We start from the raw sequence: 20,557 nt of genomic DNA, 5'->3' as shown, positions 1-20,557 counted from the left end.
TATACTAAATAACTACTATTTTCTTTCCCCGATTCTCTCGTGCTTTTTTTTTTAAAAAAACCTGTCTTAGTTCATAAACACAACAGTACAATCGCATAGGAATGATTTTACTACAACAATATCACGTAGTTAGCTCCACGGTAAACGGTAAATTCTTGATATTATACTATTTATACTTATATACGATATGTGAGTACCTGCCGTATATGTATATCATGACAGTATTGCGATAAACAAAAAGTATTTGTGACAATAGCGCGTGGGTTTGGGCACTGTCCGAGTTTATTTCAAATATTAAGTATTATTTTTTATTTCACGTACTACATGCCATTATTACAGGGAAATTCGTTTTTAACAATTCCACGTTAAAGAACATACGCGTAATAACTTTAAAATAAATTTGTTTTACAGTCTTTTTAGAATAGCATAATACATTTTGTGTATATTATTTAACTATATTATATGACTATCTATCTATAGTCCTCGAAATTAAACAAAACATTTACATACAACAACTCATGCGATAAAAGAAACACCATGTAATATATCAATGTTAGTAAAGTGCTACATCGCTCACCTCCACTCCTCCACTATGTGATTTAACGTCTCGGCGCTATACCCGGGAAATCCGTTTCGGATATAATAACGTTTGGAAAAAAAACGCAACAAACACAATATTATAATGTATGTAATATTATTTATTTAACATAAACTCCGAAACGTCGGGAATTTAAGTGTGCGCGTTCTAATATATATATTTGTTTATTTTTTCATCAAATTGACCGCGATAAAGTCGTAAACACAGAAGTTCGAAACATAGAGGAAATGATTTATAATTGTAATGAGGACCAAAACAAATGGTGGAAAATACGTTTTTCGGTGTACGGCTACAGCTGCCATCAGATATTTACCGGACGAAACGGCACGCCCGTGATGAGGTAGAAAATAACTCCGATCGAAATCCTTTCAGTTGAGGCCCGGGCTGCTACATCGTCCAGTCTCTGGACTGCGGAGATTTGCGCACCGCCGTTGCTGTTTCGATTACCGTCGAGCGGTATCCGATCGGAAACGATCGCAGTGGGAATAGACTACCGCTGGTCGTAAATTATTCGCCGTACACGTGCTGTTTACCCGAAAACTCTATATATATATATATATATATTGTACAACTATCGTGCATATACGCGCATTACACGCACGTCCGCGTAGTAGCGCTGGATAAGGATCGACGCATATGAGATTGAGCCGGTGACCGGCTTTCAGGATACTAAAATCTAGTTTGACATTTATATTATTATTATTATTATATTATAGTATAGCATGTACCGTGACCGTAAATAAACTAAACTTAACCAACCAGTCCATTACGTACGGTAGCGTGCATCTTTATGACAGCGTTGGTCGAAATTCGGTAAAAACGGTATGGATCTATATTTAGACTGCTAAACCGCATCGTTCCTCTTTTCATTCGATCTATATTACTATAACATTGTTTGAGAAAGCGATTTTATTTTATTTTATATTTAAATTTAGTTATAGCTTTAATAATAACAACAAATCAAAACATGCCATATTATAATATTAAAAAGTATATCTACAAATATGGTTTTGACGTTTTTAATTAATGTATTTGAACTTTAAGCAAACAACATGATCATAATATATAGATCTGTACTCCGCAGTTAATTGTATAAGATACAAATGTACCGTAAACAATATATTTTACTATATTATTTATAATTCATACAGGTACTATAATATCGTTTCATTGTTTTATTTTTAGAATTAGTGTTCCATGATTTATGAACCGTATCATGTCCTCCTATATTAAATTTAAACACTGCTGCTTAAGTATCTTTAAATGGTGATTATTGACTAGTGTAAATTATATCTAGCGACCGAAAATGCAAAAAACAAAAGAGGATATTTTACGATAAAAGTATAATTTATATAATAATAATCTAACTAAATATATTATTAAATAGAGCTCCGGTAGAATACACAATATTGTTATCAGCCATTTTGGGGATCTGAGAATTTATATAATTCCTTGAATTGCAGATACCACTCGACTTTTACTAGAATAGTTTATAAAATCAATATAGTAATAAAAATAAGAAATAAAATACAAAGTCCAATATTTATATATTCGTGGTCTTCTAACGTATTAAATTATTATGTTGTATTTTATTATATATTTTAGAGTACCGATATTGCCTAACTATGTTTCGCCTTTCTGTTTTCACTATGATTCGAATGTTTACAATATAATGAAATAATGTTTAACTTGTTGTATAACATATAATAAATTGTGTTTTACTTTTTAAATATGGGTATTTAAACGTAAATCAATTGTACAGTAATATTGTACTCTGTGGTAAAATACATTTTTAGTCCGTGTATTTTTAATCAAAATTAATTCGCTTAGTCACTAATTATAGTGTTAATCATAAAAACATTCATACAATTTACATGGGGGTTTTAATTTGTTTGTAATCAATTTAACGTGAGCTAAAAACTTTTTTTGTTGAATTCTTTTATCAAATATATACATAAAAAAATACTTAGAATTCATAAGTTTTCCTATAGCGGACAACGGATAATGTCTGTAGACTGTAGTAGTACACTCTGTACAAGTAGACACTTGTATGCTATATACGTTTAATGCCGTGACGTTAAACACAACTTTGTATACTCGACTGTTGCGATTGTTTTTACAATTTTACTACATAACAATATATACTATACATGTATATAGGTACAATATTTAAAATATAAAGTAGCGCGTGAAGATCATGTATCGAAAATCGATCATAACCATATAAAATAATTTGTTATTGTATAGTCGTAATGTAACTGTGCGCGTGCATTCTCGTATTATATAATAAATATTATTTAGTTTAGTGTTAGTGATTCACGTATATAAGTACTGGAGTGGATTTAATGTTTAGCTATTGGTTTACTCTCTCTCATTCTGTCTTTTATGTCTGCATGGTGGTAAAAAATATAAAATACAATTCCTGTTGTAATAGCATTTTTTTAGAATAATAAACACTACGATGTCTCAAAGCGTATTATAACGTACAAACTAAATGTGTTAATAACAGTTCCTTACCGACCTTGTTGATACTTTTTAAATAATCGTTTATAATAATTTAAGACTTTATACGTTAATAATAAGAGTTATATTATATTGATTAATTGATATATGTAAAATAAAATACGTGGTTAATGATTACGGATAAAACCGCATGAACGATTTAATGGAAAAAGAAATAATAAATAAACACAAATAAATTAATAATAAATAATACATATATTAATAAAAGAATAATAATGTGAAATATTTTATTATATACGTTTTTTGTTATCTACATTATCATAACGTCATAACCGCAAAATTAGGTTATTATTAGACTAGGGGTCAACAGACGAGTCAATGTCGCTCGTTCCACCGTTATTCTGATGACTTGAGTCAACCCCGTATTGTTATCGTAAATATGTTAACATATATTATAGTATGTTATGAATTTAATACGCACTCGACCCTAACGTGAACGATAACAACCACATACCGTTCGATTTATAATAGTACAGCCCAATGGGGGCGTAAAATCGACACTAATTTTCTCCATAGACTTTTGGTATTGAGGTATAGCAGAACGTGTACGTATACGCCTATACTCGTATAATATCATATCAAATGAAAAGCACGTCTAACGAGAACAGTTTTTTTTTCCGTACTCACGACTGGCCCACCACTGCCTTTGCCCGTAAGAGTGCGAGTGACGCCGACAAAATCCAAAGTTTTCTGGCGGCTTTTGTCGTCAGCAAAAACAAAGGACGAACCGCTCGACCGGGCACGTGACGGGAATGGTAACAATGTACAAACAAGAGAGTAGGCGATTCGCGCGCACGACGAATACCAAAAGCCAAATGCCGACCGCGCATACTACAGCTATAGGTGGCGGGCGGCGGGCAATTCAAAGTTTGGTATGACCACGTCAGGTCATTTATATATACAGCCGTACACGCACGTTGCTTTGTGTGTACGTTTTACAGCTAAAGCATTTATATATATATATATATATATACGACTGAATTGTTATAACTTATAATATTATTATATGCGGTTGAACATGGTACAAGGTTTTGATTAATAGCGCCTACGCCGTTGTAGTGTACTTCGTGGATGAGATCACACGTGTGGTGACCGGGAAATTCAGAAAATTTACTCCGCCAGAGCGTAGGGGCATGGGTTTGATACTCGTAATACCCTGTCGGGTGGCGGGCGGCGGAAACGAGTTTGTTTTTATTTCCAGACGTAATGTGTGGCTATTGCGGTTTTCGGGAAACTGCCGTCCGCGGAGAAAAGTATAAAACAGCGTATTTATATCATTCAAGTCCCATGACTTCCACCCCTCTAACTCTCACTACTCACAAATATATCGGTTGCGTTATCCATCCGTGATTTATTCTGAATCTTGGACAAAACGGCCGTCACCAGCCGGGTATCGGCCTATACGCGTAAAATATGGATTCAATTTCTAGTTGTAATCGAGCACGAACAGATTTTGCGGTCGGCGGAGATTGATGCGCAGTAGCGACATCAATCTCGACTGCTATACGCATATACATAAGGTATATATATATATATAATCGGCTGCTAGGTATTCACCCACCCGCCCGGCGTCTCATCGTCAAGTCAATTCGTTTTCAGCGGACAGAGAAAACACGAAAGAAAACAAATAGATACGATGTCCCTTGCCACATCCCACTCCTCACCATCACATTCGGCTGAACACACGATATTGATTGCTGTGCGTTATTTTTTTAAATTAAATCTCTTGTGAAAGGTAAAATGCACAGTGAAAGATAAAGCTGCAGGAATACACACTACACACACACACATGCACGCATGCGCTTATGTTTTATGGAGATCCGATAGCTGCTACCGCCATCGCACCAAAGACTTGCATACATTATATAATATGTGTATACGATATCCATGAATATTATATATATATAAATAGGAACTCACACAGATGGGACCTTTTTTTGGTGTGAATGTGGTGTTTACCTCCTACCCCCATAAACCCCTACGGTCCGCGATGAAATTCTCTCTGTGCGTGGATAAGGTTTGATGTGCGTTTTCGCTTCGTATACTCGAATATTTTTCTACATATATTATGTAATATATATATATGTAAGTATTAAGCGTGCATGTAAGGGTGCGTACTTGTTAATTGTAATTTGCACTGACTACACCGGGCCGAAGAAAACCGTTCCCTCGTTTTGTGTATTCCAATCTCGCACACATTCCGTCTGCATAGTGCGTATAGACCTGAACATATAACTACCGTCGTGTTTACTTCGTTCCTACCATCCCCGTACACTTCAATTGCGTCGTACGTGGCACGTGAGATAAGTGAAGTGTGCGAAGTCACAAATAAGATCGTCTGCGTGTGTGTCGATGTTCCGGTTAAATCAGATTTGGGTTGAGGATTAGTGTATAAAAGAGAACGGAAAACACACGCTGGAGTGCATGCATATGTATATATATATATATATATATACTTGTGTGTGTATACAAGCGACAGGGACTATAACTTTGACTACATGTATATACATATTTATACTGTATATATCGTGTATGGTGGTAGAGCAGCGGCGACAGTAGTAGCGGGTGTTTGTTTACTCTTTCCATGATGACGAGCGTATATATATTTTAAGTTATTCCAAGAGCGTAGAACATGAAGTTCGCGGCTCGTTAAAACTCGACAAAAAGCCATTATTATACGTGGGTGGGGGAGACCACGCCACACCTTCATCATCTATCGCACGCGCGTTTCAATAGGATGTATGACTTTTCAACCTACGTAGCGTGCACACCATTTTTCGAGCCGACCTCTATGTATATAAATTGCACAACTTGTACAAGAAGGATACATATGTCAGTATTCCGCGTTTATAGTTGACATCGGACGTCTTATCAAGTCACGCACACTCGACAAAAGATGCGATTCCAAATGAGCAGCAGATTGAACGTAATAGAGTGAAAGCTGAAGAACTGACCGTTATAGATGCACTAATTTGTTTGTACACTCTTCTCTCACTGCAATATCACGCATCAACATCACCACTGTATTCGCAATTTAACTCCCAACTGCGCCACATCTATTTTATTATTATACCCAGAGTCTAAATCTTGGACGTCTGTCTTAGTGATAAGATTACTGTTACGAATCGAGATTTTTGACTTGATTAGTCGTAGGGTTACGCATTTCACACTTACATGTGTTTCATGAGTCTAACGTACGACATACTGAATTTACGTTTGGTAAAAACAATATTATGAGATAGCATAACAGTATGAATATACCCGTAAATACAGATAAACGTCGTTCGTTATTAATTTCCACCAAAATGTATATCACCGCAAATAAATTACAAAATAAATCATTCTCTGTAACAAAAAAATGATGGAAATGATGCAGTTGATATGATTTTGCGTTACCGTACAAACGTGGTATTTAGTTATCATATATTATTCTGTTTCAGTCGCGATACACTGTCGTTTATTGTAAATCCTAATTGTATAATTATTTTATAATGTTTCACGCGTCTGTACAGCAGCTGTTGTTTGAATTTCGTAACGGACGAGTCCCGTCGTGGATTTTGGATAATCGTCATTCGACATTGACGGGAAGGTTTGATGGAGTAATAAACACTGCGACAGTGCAGTTATCATATGATTCACGTGATAAACAGAATAATAATAAAAGTTGACACTGATCCTACGGAGTTTATTCGTAATACAGATAATAATATTATTTCCGACGGCGCTGAAGCTGAGTCGATTGCAGAGGGTGACCTCATATAGTTGTTCTATATATATTTTTTTTATCGTTTTCATCTCTCTCCAAAGTATCCCGTGGCATAATTGATAGGAAATTACTCGTCCTCAAAAAGGACAATGAAAAAATTCCAGTGTAGAGCGGGGAACAATGAGTAGTATTTTAATAATTGTTAGTGTTGTTTTACGAGAGTAAATGAAAGTATAAGATGGAATGGATATACGATAATCACAACAAAACTAAAACTTTTTTTTTATATTAAATTAAATTATGTTTTTTTTTTTACTTCATGACATTTATTATATTTTCAAAATATCTATTCGCAAAAAGTGCGGTTTCCATATACATTTATACAGTGAATATTCACTTTATTAAAATCTTATAATGTATCATAAATGACGATAATTCGTTGTCCATTCGGTTTAAATATCATACGAAAATATACATTATAACATATTTAATTGGGTTATAACTGTAGCTATTGAATTTATTACACACCACCGTGACCTACAAAATTAACATTTTGGTACTTTTTGATATACTATTAAAGTTGTTGTCTAGGACACAGCGTGTGTAATCGAGTGGAAAAAATGAAAAAAATAAAACAAAAACAATTTGTTGACAATAATATTATGATTGTTGACCCATGCGTTTACAGTTGAGAATAATAAAATACATGAATTGAAAATAATACACAAAAAAAAAATAAAGTAAAATAAAATAAGTTTTATTTTTCATTTTTGCGTTTTCCAATAATTAATCGAAACTGCTGTGTATATATTATACATAATATGTAGTATAATATTATTATGTCCGCATAAATATCTATTTCGTAATTAATTTCATAATTGTTAATTGTTATTATATTATTATTATTATTACGGATTTAGGCTTTAAACAGTTTAAACATAACAGAATAATTGTATACAAAGGTGCGTTTCTGTGTATGTTGAGCTATTAAATCGACTATGCTTTTTATTTTCTGCTGATAACACTCCGAGTCAGTATAAATGCACTTAAATGTTGCACAAATATATATAGGCGCATAATATATTACTTAAACAGTGCATACATAAACATAATGGAATGTAAATAATAATTGCATTAAAATAACTTTTATGTATCATCGCGTTAATGTATATCTTTGAAATACATGTCGTGTACCTAGCAATTCTCTCTATTTTTTTTAATTATTATTATTCGTTTTATTCGTATCTCAGTAACACAATGCAATACGACATATTATTATATATTATACATATTATTACTGTAGATTATGGAGCACGTACACAATCCGAGTGTTATTTTTCTTTTCTTATTTTAAAAAAGTTCAATTTTTGCGTTCGTGTCGCTAAGATGTATATACGGCGTGTACACGTGTATAATATATTATAATATTATGTGTACGCCGAGTTAGAGCCATAAATCGTAATAGGTTACGGATTGTGTGCGATGTGTACAACTGGAATATGTAGGTATATACGACATACGTGTGTACGTGTGAAGAAAAGGCTACGGAAAGGCTAATTTATTCTATTAAATTTCGCATATACTCAGTGTATATATAGAGGATTAAATTATATTATAATATATATTATATATATATATATATATATATATATACGCAGTACTGATAACTTCATATTTGCGTTTATTTAATATGTTATACTCATGTAGTTATCGTTCGGCTTAAGGAAACGAGTACAACTATATTATTATAATATTATGCACGCCTAAGGTTTAGTGCGTAATTAACTCTTGGCATAATATATTTCAAATAAAATATAGTTCGATATTGATATTCAAAGTACACCAGTGACGTTTATAAAGTAAACGATGTTATTGTTATTACCTATTTTATTTCTATACCTTAAACTTTCATGTGAACTACAATATCACATAATTTAGCTGACGTATTTTTTGTTGTTACACGTCCGAAAATAGTAATAATTGTTATTTACGTACATTGTTTGTCCTGTGAGAATTGTCCAATTTTCTGGCCAGCTGTAGTATATTAAAATGCAATGTAAATAAAAGAGTCCAGTGGCTTTAAAATATAATCCAATGAATTCAAGTATTAATATAATAATACACAATTTAAATAAAAGTCTCCGTCTTCAATACTCTTCAGAAAGGAATACTATTTTTGTATAGATTAATTTGTTTGTTTCTTTTATTAGATGATTAATATTTAAAATTAGTATGAAATAATTACAAAAAGTAACAAATATTATAAATTTCAAAATATTGGACGACTTTCGAGAAATTTGGTGTTGATTGAAAGCATACAAGTGAATCTGCTAATGCGTTAACGATTTAATCATTTTCATTTAGGTTCATATTAGGTGCATTTACACATATATGTCCAGTATAAAAAATAATAGTCATATATTTTTTTCCTATGCATTTGAGGGGTGATGACATTTTTCAAAATCAAAAAGAGTTATCGAGTAAAAAACAGGTTGAAAAACACTGAGATCTGCGTATATGAAATACGCCAAAATAATATTACTTTAATATAATAACAATAAAAACATCGACAACGACAATTTTTATTAATATACGAACACAATTTTGCAGACTTGTTACGAGATGGAACGGTACCTAAAGGAAGAACCGATGGTTTCGTCGTCACCCACGCGGTCCGAGTCACCGTGGCTGACGACGTGGTCAACGCGCGTGGAGGTAGAGGTGGGTCTGGACTGTGCGAGTAGCGTGACGTCCAACAGCAGCTCGCCATCGACGTGTTGGTCCGGATTCGCGACGCCGCCACCCAGCCCACCGGACGAAACAGACGTGTCGCCGACAGTGGTGGCGTCGCTGCTATCGTCGGCCGCGGCCGCTGCTGCGGCAGCGAAAGCCGCGGCTACCGCCGTGACCGTCAGTACTTCCGGTCGGGTCACTTCCACCGCGGCCGCGTCCACCCACGCCACACCAGTGGCCACCACCACCGCCGGTCTGTTGAAGGTGACCGTCGCCCCGACTGCGTCTGGAGCGGCCGTCAGCCCGGCCAGCACCGTCAGTACCACGGGCACCAACAACGCCAGCACCAACACCACCGTCACGGTCAGCGGCCGGACGGCGGTCGGAACCGTGGCCGCGGTGTCGACGGCGATCGCCGCCGCCGCGTCACCAGCGCACCGCGAAACCGGCACCGCCTCGGCCGCGGTTGTCCACGCTCCGGTGTTGTCCATCACCACGGCTGCATCGGTCGCGTACCACCCGAGACTACACCTATCACCGGATGCCGCCAAGAAGATACACAAGTGCAAGTATCCCGGCTGCGAGAAGGTATACACGAAAAGCTCGCACTTAAAAGCTCACCTCAGGACGCATACCGGTAAGTCATTATAAGTGTTAATTTATTTATCAAATAATTTATTTTTTTTTTGGGGGGAGAGGGTTGCAAAAGTGCTGTAGTCGATCCAAAACGAACTATAATATTATGCTGTGTAATATAACAAGAATACAATAAAATATATACTAATCAACTGATGCTTCATTAAGTTTCGAATCAAGTGCTTTAATTTCGACTTATTTCTTATTAAAACAAATAAAAAATGTTTGAAATAATAATACTCGTTTATAATGGATCTACATAATAGAACACAGTTCTTTGCTCTCGATCGAGTATATAGACAATTTCGGGTTTTAACTTAAGTCATATTACGGGGGACTTTAAACGATATGATTTGTAATAAATTCTGACTGTCAATACGACCATTCTCAAGCTTACACATAAAAATGTATGTATACATATTTTGTTTAGATTTCAATGGATATTTTAATATTATTTTTTTTTTAATAAATAAATTTTTTGATTCAAGAAAAGATACGTTTTAGTACTGTTCAGTCTCAAGTTTAAACTTACATAATAATTAATATATTTATGATTAGAAGTATAATACGTGCTGTAATGTATTTATACCTATAATAAGAATTTCTTATACTACCACGAATTGGCCTTTTAAAAAATTAAAAAATTTCAATTTATTTGGTATAACTCACTTGTTTTTTGACGGTGTATAACAAGTTAAATGAAAAATACTTGACATATAACTCTGTTTTATAAAATACGTGACAGTTTAGTATTAACTATTAGGCCTCGAATTAAATTGTTATTTTCCGTCAAACATCGACCACGAAATTCCGAAAATAGTGAGTTTGCAGTGACATCTCACTACACTGATCAAACGTCACGAATAGGGTACGAATCTTCCTGAATGGTTCAGGATTCACACCAAATCTTTTATAAAGTCGGCTTATCTCGTACACGATAAATGTATGACGACGATGACCTTTTTAAGCAGACTGTTTCAATCCGGTGGAAAGTAGCAGCAGTTTATACATTATTTCGTTACACACGAAACTCTTATATATCTATCTTAACTCTTATATATATATATATATATGAGAACATGAGTTTTATTTTTATTTGTATCGCGCCATCATGCATGTATAATTTAGTTTGGTCCAAAAAAACGTAAAAAGGTGAACTGCGAACGGTTAGGTTTCGCGGGGATGCGTACCGGACCCGGAAATTCATCGTCTCAGATAAATTTCCTCCTTTACATTATATCAGATCCGTAGTATTTATACAATATATATATTTAATATATAGGTATGGTGCAAATAGTCGTCGCTGAGGTTTTATTTTTCCACTCTACTGTTTTCATTATTATTATTATTTATTTCTCTCTGGCGCAGCGGCAGCAAAACCCAGCGGACGCTTTCTTTGTAATTTAAATCCTACCCTCGCACGCTCACCATCTCACCACTGTTTGATGCGGTAAGGAAATCCCTAGTGAATTTTTCGATTCCGCGTTCTCTCTCTCTCTTTCTCTCTCACGTGGGCGTATATATTATACGTACACATCGGGATTTCACGAAAGACAGTGCATGAGCGCGAATACAGTTTGCGATCGTTATTCGTTCAGGATTCCGGTTTTTCGAGTGCGGCCACCGACGCCGTGGATAAAACGAATTCCGCGGTTTTTAGACGTCGGTCTCTAATTAAATATCGACAGCCATACGACACATTTTAACGATCGATGTTTGTTACGTGGTTGATTTCAGATTTATATTGAGTGGCATTTTCTAGACGAGAGTCGTATCATTATAATTTCATTAAAATAACCAAACTCGACTGCGAGTGAAACGAACATATAAATTAATATTATATGGGACTTGCAGACTCTAAGATTTTAGTGATATGACTTCAACTTCTATAATATTATCGTATAGACTCTGTGAATACGAAATCGCTATCGTAGTCGCAATTATTGTGGTCGATTGTAGTCATCTCCGTCGATACGCATCTGAGCTAGGACAAAATATTTTTAATCTCGATGCTATTTTGAAAGTTTTTTCGAGGAATTATCTCTTTAGACTTTGCATCAAAAACGACACAAGTCGCCTAGTTACCTTAAAACGAGATTTAAAATATTTGGAGCTCCGAGTTTATGTAATATATTTTTTTTCATTGCTATATATCCATTATAATATTTCGTGGTTCAAAACTGAAGCTAATTGGGATGGTTACGAGAAAATCAAATACTATTATATAATTATAACTTCGTACAAGCCAAGTATTTTTATAATGTATAACGTATTACCTATCATAAGTACCTAAGTCCATGATACTCATTATTATCGTACCTACAATAACCACCATTATCACTGCAGGTATTTGTCGTTTATAATAATTTATTCCTATTACTGTTGCGTTTCTGGGACGAATTTTACACCAATCATGTCGTCGATTTGAATGAAATTAGCATCCGGTGCGGTGATTGAAATTAAAACTTATTATAAATATATCAGTGACATGTAGTAGGTGTTAGTAAATGGGGTTTTCGAGGTACGCCGGTGTTAAAAACAATGGCTTCTCCGTCATTATATTAATATAATACAACGACGGCGCTTACGGACTCATCTCGCGGTTATAAAGAAAGACTGCATTTATACTCATAATAATAATAATATACTGCACCGACCGTGCCAACGCGTCTTTGGGTCGCAGTCCAAATTATTATAGTTCACAACGTTTTATTTTAAAGTTTAGGTTAGATTATAGTGTTATAAATTTGTAAATGTAATTTTACACATTATGTAAATGAAATGTAACAATATCAGTAAACTGATCCTACTAACCAAAACATTGTGAAACCGGTTATTTGCATCGATATTGGATGGCAATTAATAATTGGTTGTATTTGACACACATCTAATAAAATGGTTATATTTCAATCTTTTCTTATAGAATTTTAAATTTTAGCAAATATTAGTTATGTTTTTGTAATCAATACATTCTTAAAATACATTTTGAGCAATTCATTATGTTTAATATAATAAGATTTTTTTTACCGATTTTTAGATTATGTTATAACAGATTTTGAGATTTTCACATTCACTATATGTCAACTTATACTCTATCATTTGCATAACACTGTGAATTTTGCACTGAATAGTAAATATAGTAATTAGTATAGTAATAATTATACTGTTTACGTCATTCGATTACCGTAACAATTGCTATACATGTGTTTAATTAAAAAACGGTTAAAGAATTGATTATCATGCGTTGTGGACAAACAAATAGAATTACAGTAAACATAATTTTAACGATTTAATTAAAATAAAAAGTGTAGGTACTGTTCATGAATAATAATAAATTGTATTATAAAGCGTAAAAGTCTTGAAGGGATTCCATGCTTCATACGTAGCTGGTAGGCGTATTACTCGTATTGTTATTATTATTATTATTATTATTGATATTTTACACATCTTCAGTTTTCGACTTCCGATTGTATTTATTATTTGAATGGTTATTGTTGCACGTTTTATATTTATTTTTATAACTCTACATATAGCATTTATACTCCGTCTGCTACAACTCCTGAGACGTGTCATAAAATGCACAATTTTAATGTGTGTATTAAAAAGAAAACAAATGTGAGTGCATACACTTGCACGAACATGAAATCAGTTTGACTGTTTCAAATTTCGTTAATCCCGGGAGACGTCGTGGAGTTTGTGATTTCCTTGGTAATCCACTTCAAGCTTCCTGTAAGAAGTATACCTCGTCTGCAATAAATCTTCAACCTGCGTGAAATAAATAATAATATCGAGAGTCGCGAAAGGATATATATAGTTTTATACTGCTTTTAGTGACATCATTTTTTCGTTTACATTTTTGTATTAATTATATCGTTTTAAATGAGTAATATTTAAAAAAAAAACTTGGAAGACAAGAGTTTTATGAGAAAATAATTATATATTATGTTAATGCACATTGATATTGTCGTCATCATTTAATTGGATTACGGAACTTGAAGACGTTACAGAATCGCTAATCGATGAATATTTATCTTTGTAATACAAGAATTATTTAAATTCGCTTATTATTATTATTATTTTCAAAGCGTTATTTTTACATAATTTAACAACGGTTGACAGATACTTTGAAGGAGGGAAAATATAATATTATATAGTATACTACTCATTTCTGAATATAAAGTTAGAATACGTGGGGCTTAGTCGATTGAATTAATGTCAAGACCCTTGTTTTCGAAATCTGTCTACGGCCCATTTAAAGACGTTCCTTTTGAAAACAAAAATACATTTAATGTATATTTCATTGTTTGTCCGGACAAGGCTTAGGATTATCTCAACAGGCCCCGAACGTTTATTCTACACGCTCGTAGTTCTCATTGTTATAGATGTTTACTAATTCACTTTAGTTTAATTTACCGATTTTTTTCGCCCGTATGTATGTATATCATCAAGAATGTGTAGCAATTTTACGAACTAATGTCTTTTGTATAAATCAGAAAAGTAGACTTTTACAAAACAATCTCCTGTTAGTTGTATTTTATTTTTCTTCGTTTTACAAATTATATACTTTAATGCAGTGTCAGTGTGTCACCATCGCTTTATAATATATTGTTATAGGATATAATACAGAATACGAATTCAAATGTACGTATTATTATTATTTCTATTTGGCCATTTGGTATAAAAACCACATTTAATAAGTACCCATATAATTCAAGTATCTATACGATTAAAACTGTATGTATAAAAACTGTTTTGACGATAACATGATTTTTAAGTCATAATTATATTACAATATGTTATACTACGTAAAGTTATATAAGTTATAAGTTATAAAAAACATGCCAATGCACAGAAATCCTAGCCCTAGTTATAACTCATGAGTATCGTTTTGAAATTTCCACAATTGCAATAATATAATACGTTATTTGTAGAGAATTATTTTTCTTACTCGACGCTTCAACTACAATGTGTCGTCGGCGAGTAACAAAAAGTTCCGACTTAGTAATTTAAAATTGAAAAAAATCACTAAGATTGGCAATGAGATAGTAGGTATAAAATATATAGATACATCATTAATATAATTATTGTAATTACTGTGCGGTTGACGTTTCGATAAGCTCCAAATCTTTTTTTTTTAACAGACGACGAATCTGCGGGACATTCTATAGAATGTACTTATTGTTAGGTATATTTCATATGAGTTTTTCCTCCATATTATGACATCGACTCTTAGTTGTTTTTTTTCGTCATCGTTAACAGAATGACGAGTTCTCATGTGTGTATTTTATTTCACCCTTTATTTTATTTTTTGCCATTTTGTCGGAAATGCTTTTGACGTAGAACTGTTTTATCGGTACCGAAATACCGGTGGTTTATAGTGGTAGTAGTGGTGGAAGGGTGAAACGTCCTAAAATGCTATTGCGGTTTAAAGCGTCTACACGCGAAACTTCCGCTGCGGGGGTGAGCGCGCAGCACGCGAATCGATGAACGGACGTCTCGGCGGCGTCGGTGGCAGTATTTGTGTCGCGCCGTCGGAATGCATGTCATCACCATTGCCGCCACACGCGATACGACGACGCGTGCGTATGTACTATTATATATGATCTTATTATTCTTTTAAAAATATATTCATAATATAATTCGCCATCGAGGAATTTTCCCCTAACCGATTTACTACGATTCGAAAAATTGTTAAATTGTCTATGCACAGCGCACGGTTGCTGTGACCGCAGTGAGGGAGTTAAAAATGTTTGGACTTATGATTGTGGTTATCCAGCTCCCATCTTCCCATTATATAATATTGTATCACGACATTTCACGATATTGTTACGAATACCACTCGCATACAACTACGTTTATTCGTCGATGTTCAGATCAGTTTGATTTACTATTCCAAGATGTTTCTATACATAGTTTAGACTTATTGCCGTACACGGTCACATAAATATATTTATCGAAAAGTTAGATGAGTTGGGTAATTGACGTTATAATAAAAAAAGGTGATTTGCATGTTCTGTTATTGTAATTAATGAAGTAGATGAACGATATATCTCGACATGACTCTCGCTGTATTACTAACTGAAAAGTTTGTGGCGCCATCGCCGTGGCCGCAGGTAACCCAAAAACCATGAGCTCGTAAATATATAATTAACATACTATCAAATTTTAAACACACATTATAAATTATAATGACGTATAATTATGCTTATATTTTACCAAATTACACAGTATAACATGCAATGTTAGTATATCATATAATTATATTTAGCATTCAATAATTGATAACTATTCGGGAATAGATGGGTATTATACTTGATATATAGATTGTTAAACACTCGGTTGTATGTTACACAAATCGATAATATCGATATTTTTGCATTTCTGTCCCCAAAAAAATTTACTCGTTATAAACATTGTCAGTTTTACATACATTATCGTTTCATCAAAATACTAGTGAAGTAACTAAAAAGCTGTTTGGTTTTGTTTGCACATCGTTATAATTATTGTAGTAATAAGTAAGTACTCGAAATCGTGCAGTTCTGCAGTATTTTTTTTTATATATATAACGTATGATTTAAAATATTATATCCAAGTTTTAAAATTAAATCAAAAAAATTGTATGTGTAATGAATTTTTAACATAGCGCAACTTACTAATTTCTAAAAATTTTTTTTTTTTTTTTATATAAATACTTCAATATTATATTATATTCATAACGATTCAAGCAAACTTAACGTCCGCTCATCGTGTTATTGTACATGGTGATTTTTTTAAGCCATATAAATCGCAAAATTTCTCATTTTTTAAAATTTTATTTATGAACTTAGTTAAGTTACCTATTTACAATGGATGAAATTATATTATACAGTATATATTTTTAACATTACATTATAACCGGCAAACGGATTCTTCATCATTGTCGGATCGTTGCCAAAACTGATTCGTGGACCGCGGTAGAGCGGCCTCGCACATTAGTAAAATTAATTAATCACTGGCCCGTGTTTCCGCATATATATTCCGGTTTATTTATCGATGCGCATATGCGCTAAATAATCGTACTCGACGCCGAAATCATAATGTATAGTAGGTTGCCGTACAAAGAGGTATATATGCGCGTCTGTGTATTATAATATTATAGTGTTTCATACATTCGTACAGTGAGGTTGAGAGGGTTAGAGGGAGGGACTTCCATCAACGGCCTTTATGTACGTACAATATATATGTACGTAAATTATATTATAGGTTAACGTAGCCTTTTGTGCTGTTGTTGTTATTATAACATTATATACCTGCACGTATCGCGCTCGCCGGAAAACCGGATACGCATTTGTATTGAGTTTAATCGTTTTACGTCACGGCGGCTCCGTTCCAAACTCTCTCTCACTCTCTCCCATTCCCTTTCACACCCTCTGCGTCTTTCCTTCGAAATGAGTGCGTGGAATCTTTCTGCGAAAGGGTTGAACGGTATCGAGACACCACTGCAAACGCCCTAACACTGCAGTTTTTTTGGACCTCTTCCAAGACGGCTGGTCTGTATATATAGATATATAATCATGCACAACAATAATAACGATAATAATGATGATGATGATAATAATAATAACAATAATACCGCGAATAAGCGCGTGTGGTCTTGCCAGAACGATATATTTTATGTAATACCGCGTTATCATAATTAATATTGTAATTTCGCGATATTTCATCGGAGCAGATATGTTCGGAGTTTCTTTAGCTAACCTAGGTTTAGTGGGTTTAATAAGGATCTATTCACAAAACATACTGCCTTGTTGATAATATTATGATACCTATTGTTCTATAATATGATAGCCGATAGGTACCAGGATCGTGATTCACTATTATAATATATTATTATTTACACATATTTATAAATATGATACTGACAATGGTGTTCGTATCCTAATTATTATTATATTGAACCTATCTATATGTAACCTGCAATAATATAGTACGAGTTATAAATATTACTTCAATCGAATATCATATCCGTAATTTTTATTATTATAATAGTATGTCTGATGCTCGTTTGTATTTTATTATTACGCGTAATAAACAGACAGTTAGGTTTGAAAGGATTCACGTAGAAAATTTTGCTCAAGATTTCTCTAATTGGTATCCGGGGTAAACGCCGCGTATTATTATTCATTTTTTCAACCGATTTTATATTAAATTTCAGTCGTCTGTGTCTTTCTTCTCCACGTGCTCGGTATTTTATATTTTTCAAATGCCGTTCGCACAATCTTGGCGACGAATGTGATACTAATGTCTTAAGACAAAAACGGTGGTTTCTAGGTTATCCCAAAATTAAATCCACGTAGTATTTCGGGACAGCGATTCGTCTACTGCAATGTCTTTGTCAGTATCAATTGATCTGATCGTTGTACTGCAGCTGTGATATATAATATAATAAAATATACTTTATTAAATTTATACTGGGATTGTTATATAAAAATATCGAAAAACTCTGACGTAGCGTTTTTTTTCTACTATTATAAGCTATCAATACAATATAATGAAGTGGTTTTTTTTTTAACTGTCGGAATCAATTCGGCAAAATTTAAAAAAAAAGCAGTATATTGCAACGCGGTTAACGTAACAAATCTAAGTAATAGATTGACAGTTGGTAATTTTGAAATGAAAAAAAGAACAAAATAGCTATTTAAAATTAGGGCGTTTCGAATGCTTCCTTCGTTCATCGTATTATAACAACAACATAATATTAATATCGTATACATTTTTCGTCAGAAAAACTTATGGTTACTATTTTAGTCTGTGATATATCATAAACCGAAGTTGCGTGGTATATAATATAATATAATATATTCGTTTTTACAAGCGAGCCTGACTATAAAGTCCCCGGGCATAATTATGATGATAAAAACTAAAAAAAAATCCAAAATAATAAGTTTCTAAAGAATTGTACGTAATTTAATACGCGGTCGACTCAGGGGTTGTAAATAGATTTTTTTCGTTCAGCTCTCGGTTCTCGTTATTATTATTTCTCTCTCTCGCTCACTCTTTTCCTCGGACTAATGAAAAAATCTACCAGCACGGCACTGGCGCTCGTATATACACTATAGTTAGAGGCTGTAGTCATATATATATATATAAATATATACACCCGCCTTTCCCACTCCCTTATCTACAGTAGCAGCAGTGGTTGTGGTTATGAACTGTCCGAAAAGGTTTTAGCGAGCGCGCGGTGGGACAACGGGCGACGTAATCCCGTTTCAAACTTACCCCGCGACTAACCTCCACGTAGAGAGTCTAATTAAAGGACACACGACAAGCACGGTGTGTACATGTATATATACACAAAAACTTGTGACTGGCTGGAGGGACGACCTCGTCGAGGGGATGGAATATGCGGAATCATGCATCGTATATACGTATATACGGCCACAACCCGAAACGTCGAGCAGAGAGGCGGTGGCGTGGAGGATCCAGTGACATTTTGATTGACGACAGAAGAACCACTACGGTCAACTGTCATTTTTCATTCTGGGCACCCGACACTGTCATTGTTTCCTGCTGCAAAAGTCCTCGGCCACAATGTATATGTCACCCGCTCCCGCACTCGCAGCATCGCACGGCTCAGGCTTAAGCTACGCCGTCCGGTGGCTGTGTTATTACTACTATTATTATTATTATTATTATTATTATTATTATTATTATTATCGTCGTTGTCGCCGTAGTCCTCTCAGCGGCTCGTTATACCCCAAATACGACTTCGTCGGTGGCGGTGTGGTTTTATGTAGCTAGGGTTGTTCGACGAAGGGGTGTGGAATGAAAACCGAAACATATATACGAATATACGTGTGTATGTACAGGGCGTGCGCGTATATTTCGGTACACCATATGATGACCATGCAGTGCGCGTCCTTGGTCGGACCGCAGCGGCCCGTCATAAATCACGACGTAATTAGGATCGGCTTTAAAATATTCAAACAACGTTAGCCGGCTCGGTCTCGCGCGCGTTCCGTACGCGGACACTGCGCGCTGTGTTATACGATGGTCGCACCGCCGAAACCAGCGGGCCGTGAAACGTAATTTATCGCAAAACTTCGGTGAAATCGGTCTCAGCCAACCGTTTTCCCATCCCAGATCACCTCTATCCCGTGCTATCAACCCGTATATTATTACATAATATCCGTTTGTTTAGCGTGATATATCATATCGTGTGCCGTTTGGAGCAAAAAGTCGAACACCATCATCGCAGTATATTAATGTTTATAATTACGTAAATCATGATCATATTTAATGAATCAGAAAAATGTACAAGTTCTTATGATTTATTTTATTTGTTCTAAAAACTCCCCAGCAGTGTTAATTTCAGCGGATTA

The 20,557-nt window shown here is 34.3% G+C and overlaps 1 protein-coding gene across 2 annotated transcripts in view; it reads left to right on the top strand.

Annotated features, from left to right (window-relative positions):
- Positions 1–20,557, top strand: part of LOC132932157 (Krueppel-like factor 6) — a 200,422-nt gene that overhangs the window by 161,894 nt on the left and 17,971 nt on the right. For both annotated transcript variants that reach the window (XM_060998395.1, XM_060998396.1), the window contains one exon: positions 9,438–10,197. In XM_060998395.1, the coding sequence (XP_060854378.1) occupies positions 9,438–10,197 (760 nt within the window). The remainder of the gene's footprint in view (positions 1–9,437; positions 10,198–20,557) is intronic.

The sequence above is a fragment of the Rhopalosiphum padi genome, chromosome 1 (genome assembly GCF_020882245.1).
Source record: "Rhopalosiphum padi isolate XX-2018 chromosome 1, ASM2088224v1, whole genome shotgun sequence".
NCBI classification, from domain to species: domain Eukaryota; kingdom Metazoa; phylum Arthropoda; class Insecta; order Hemiptera; family Aphididae; genus Rhopalosiphum; species Rhopalosiphum padi.
This window is presented reverse-complemented; position numbering and strand designations above follow the sequence as displayed.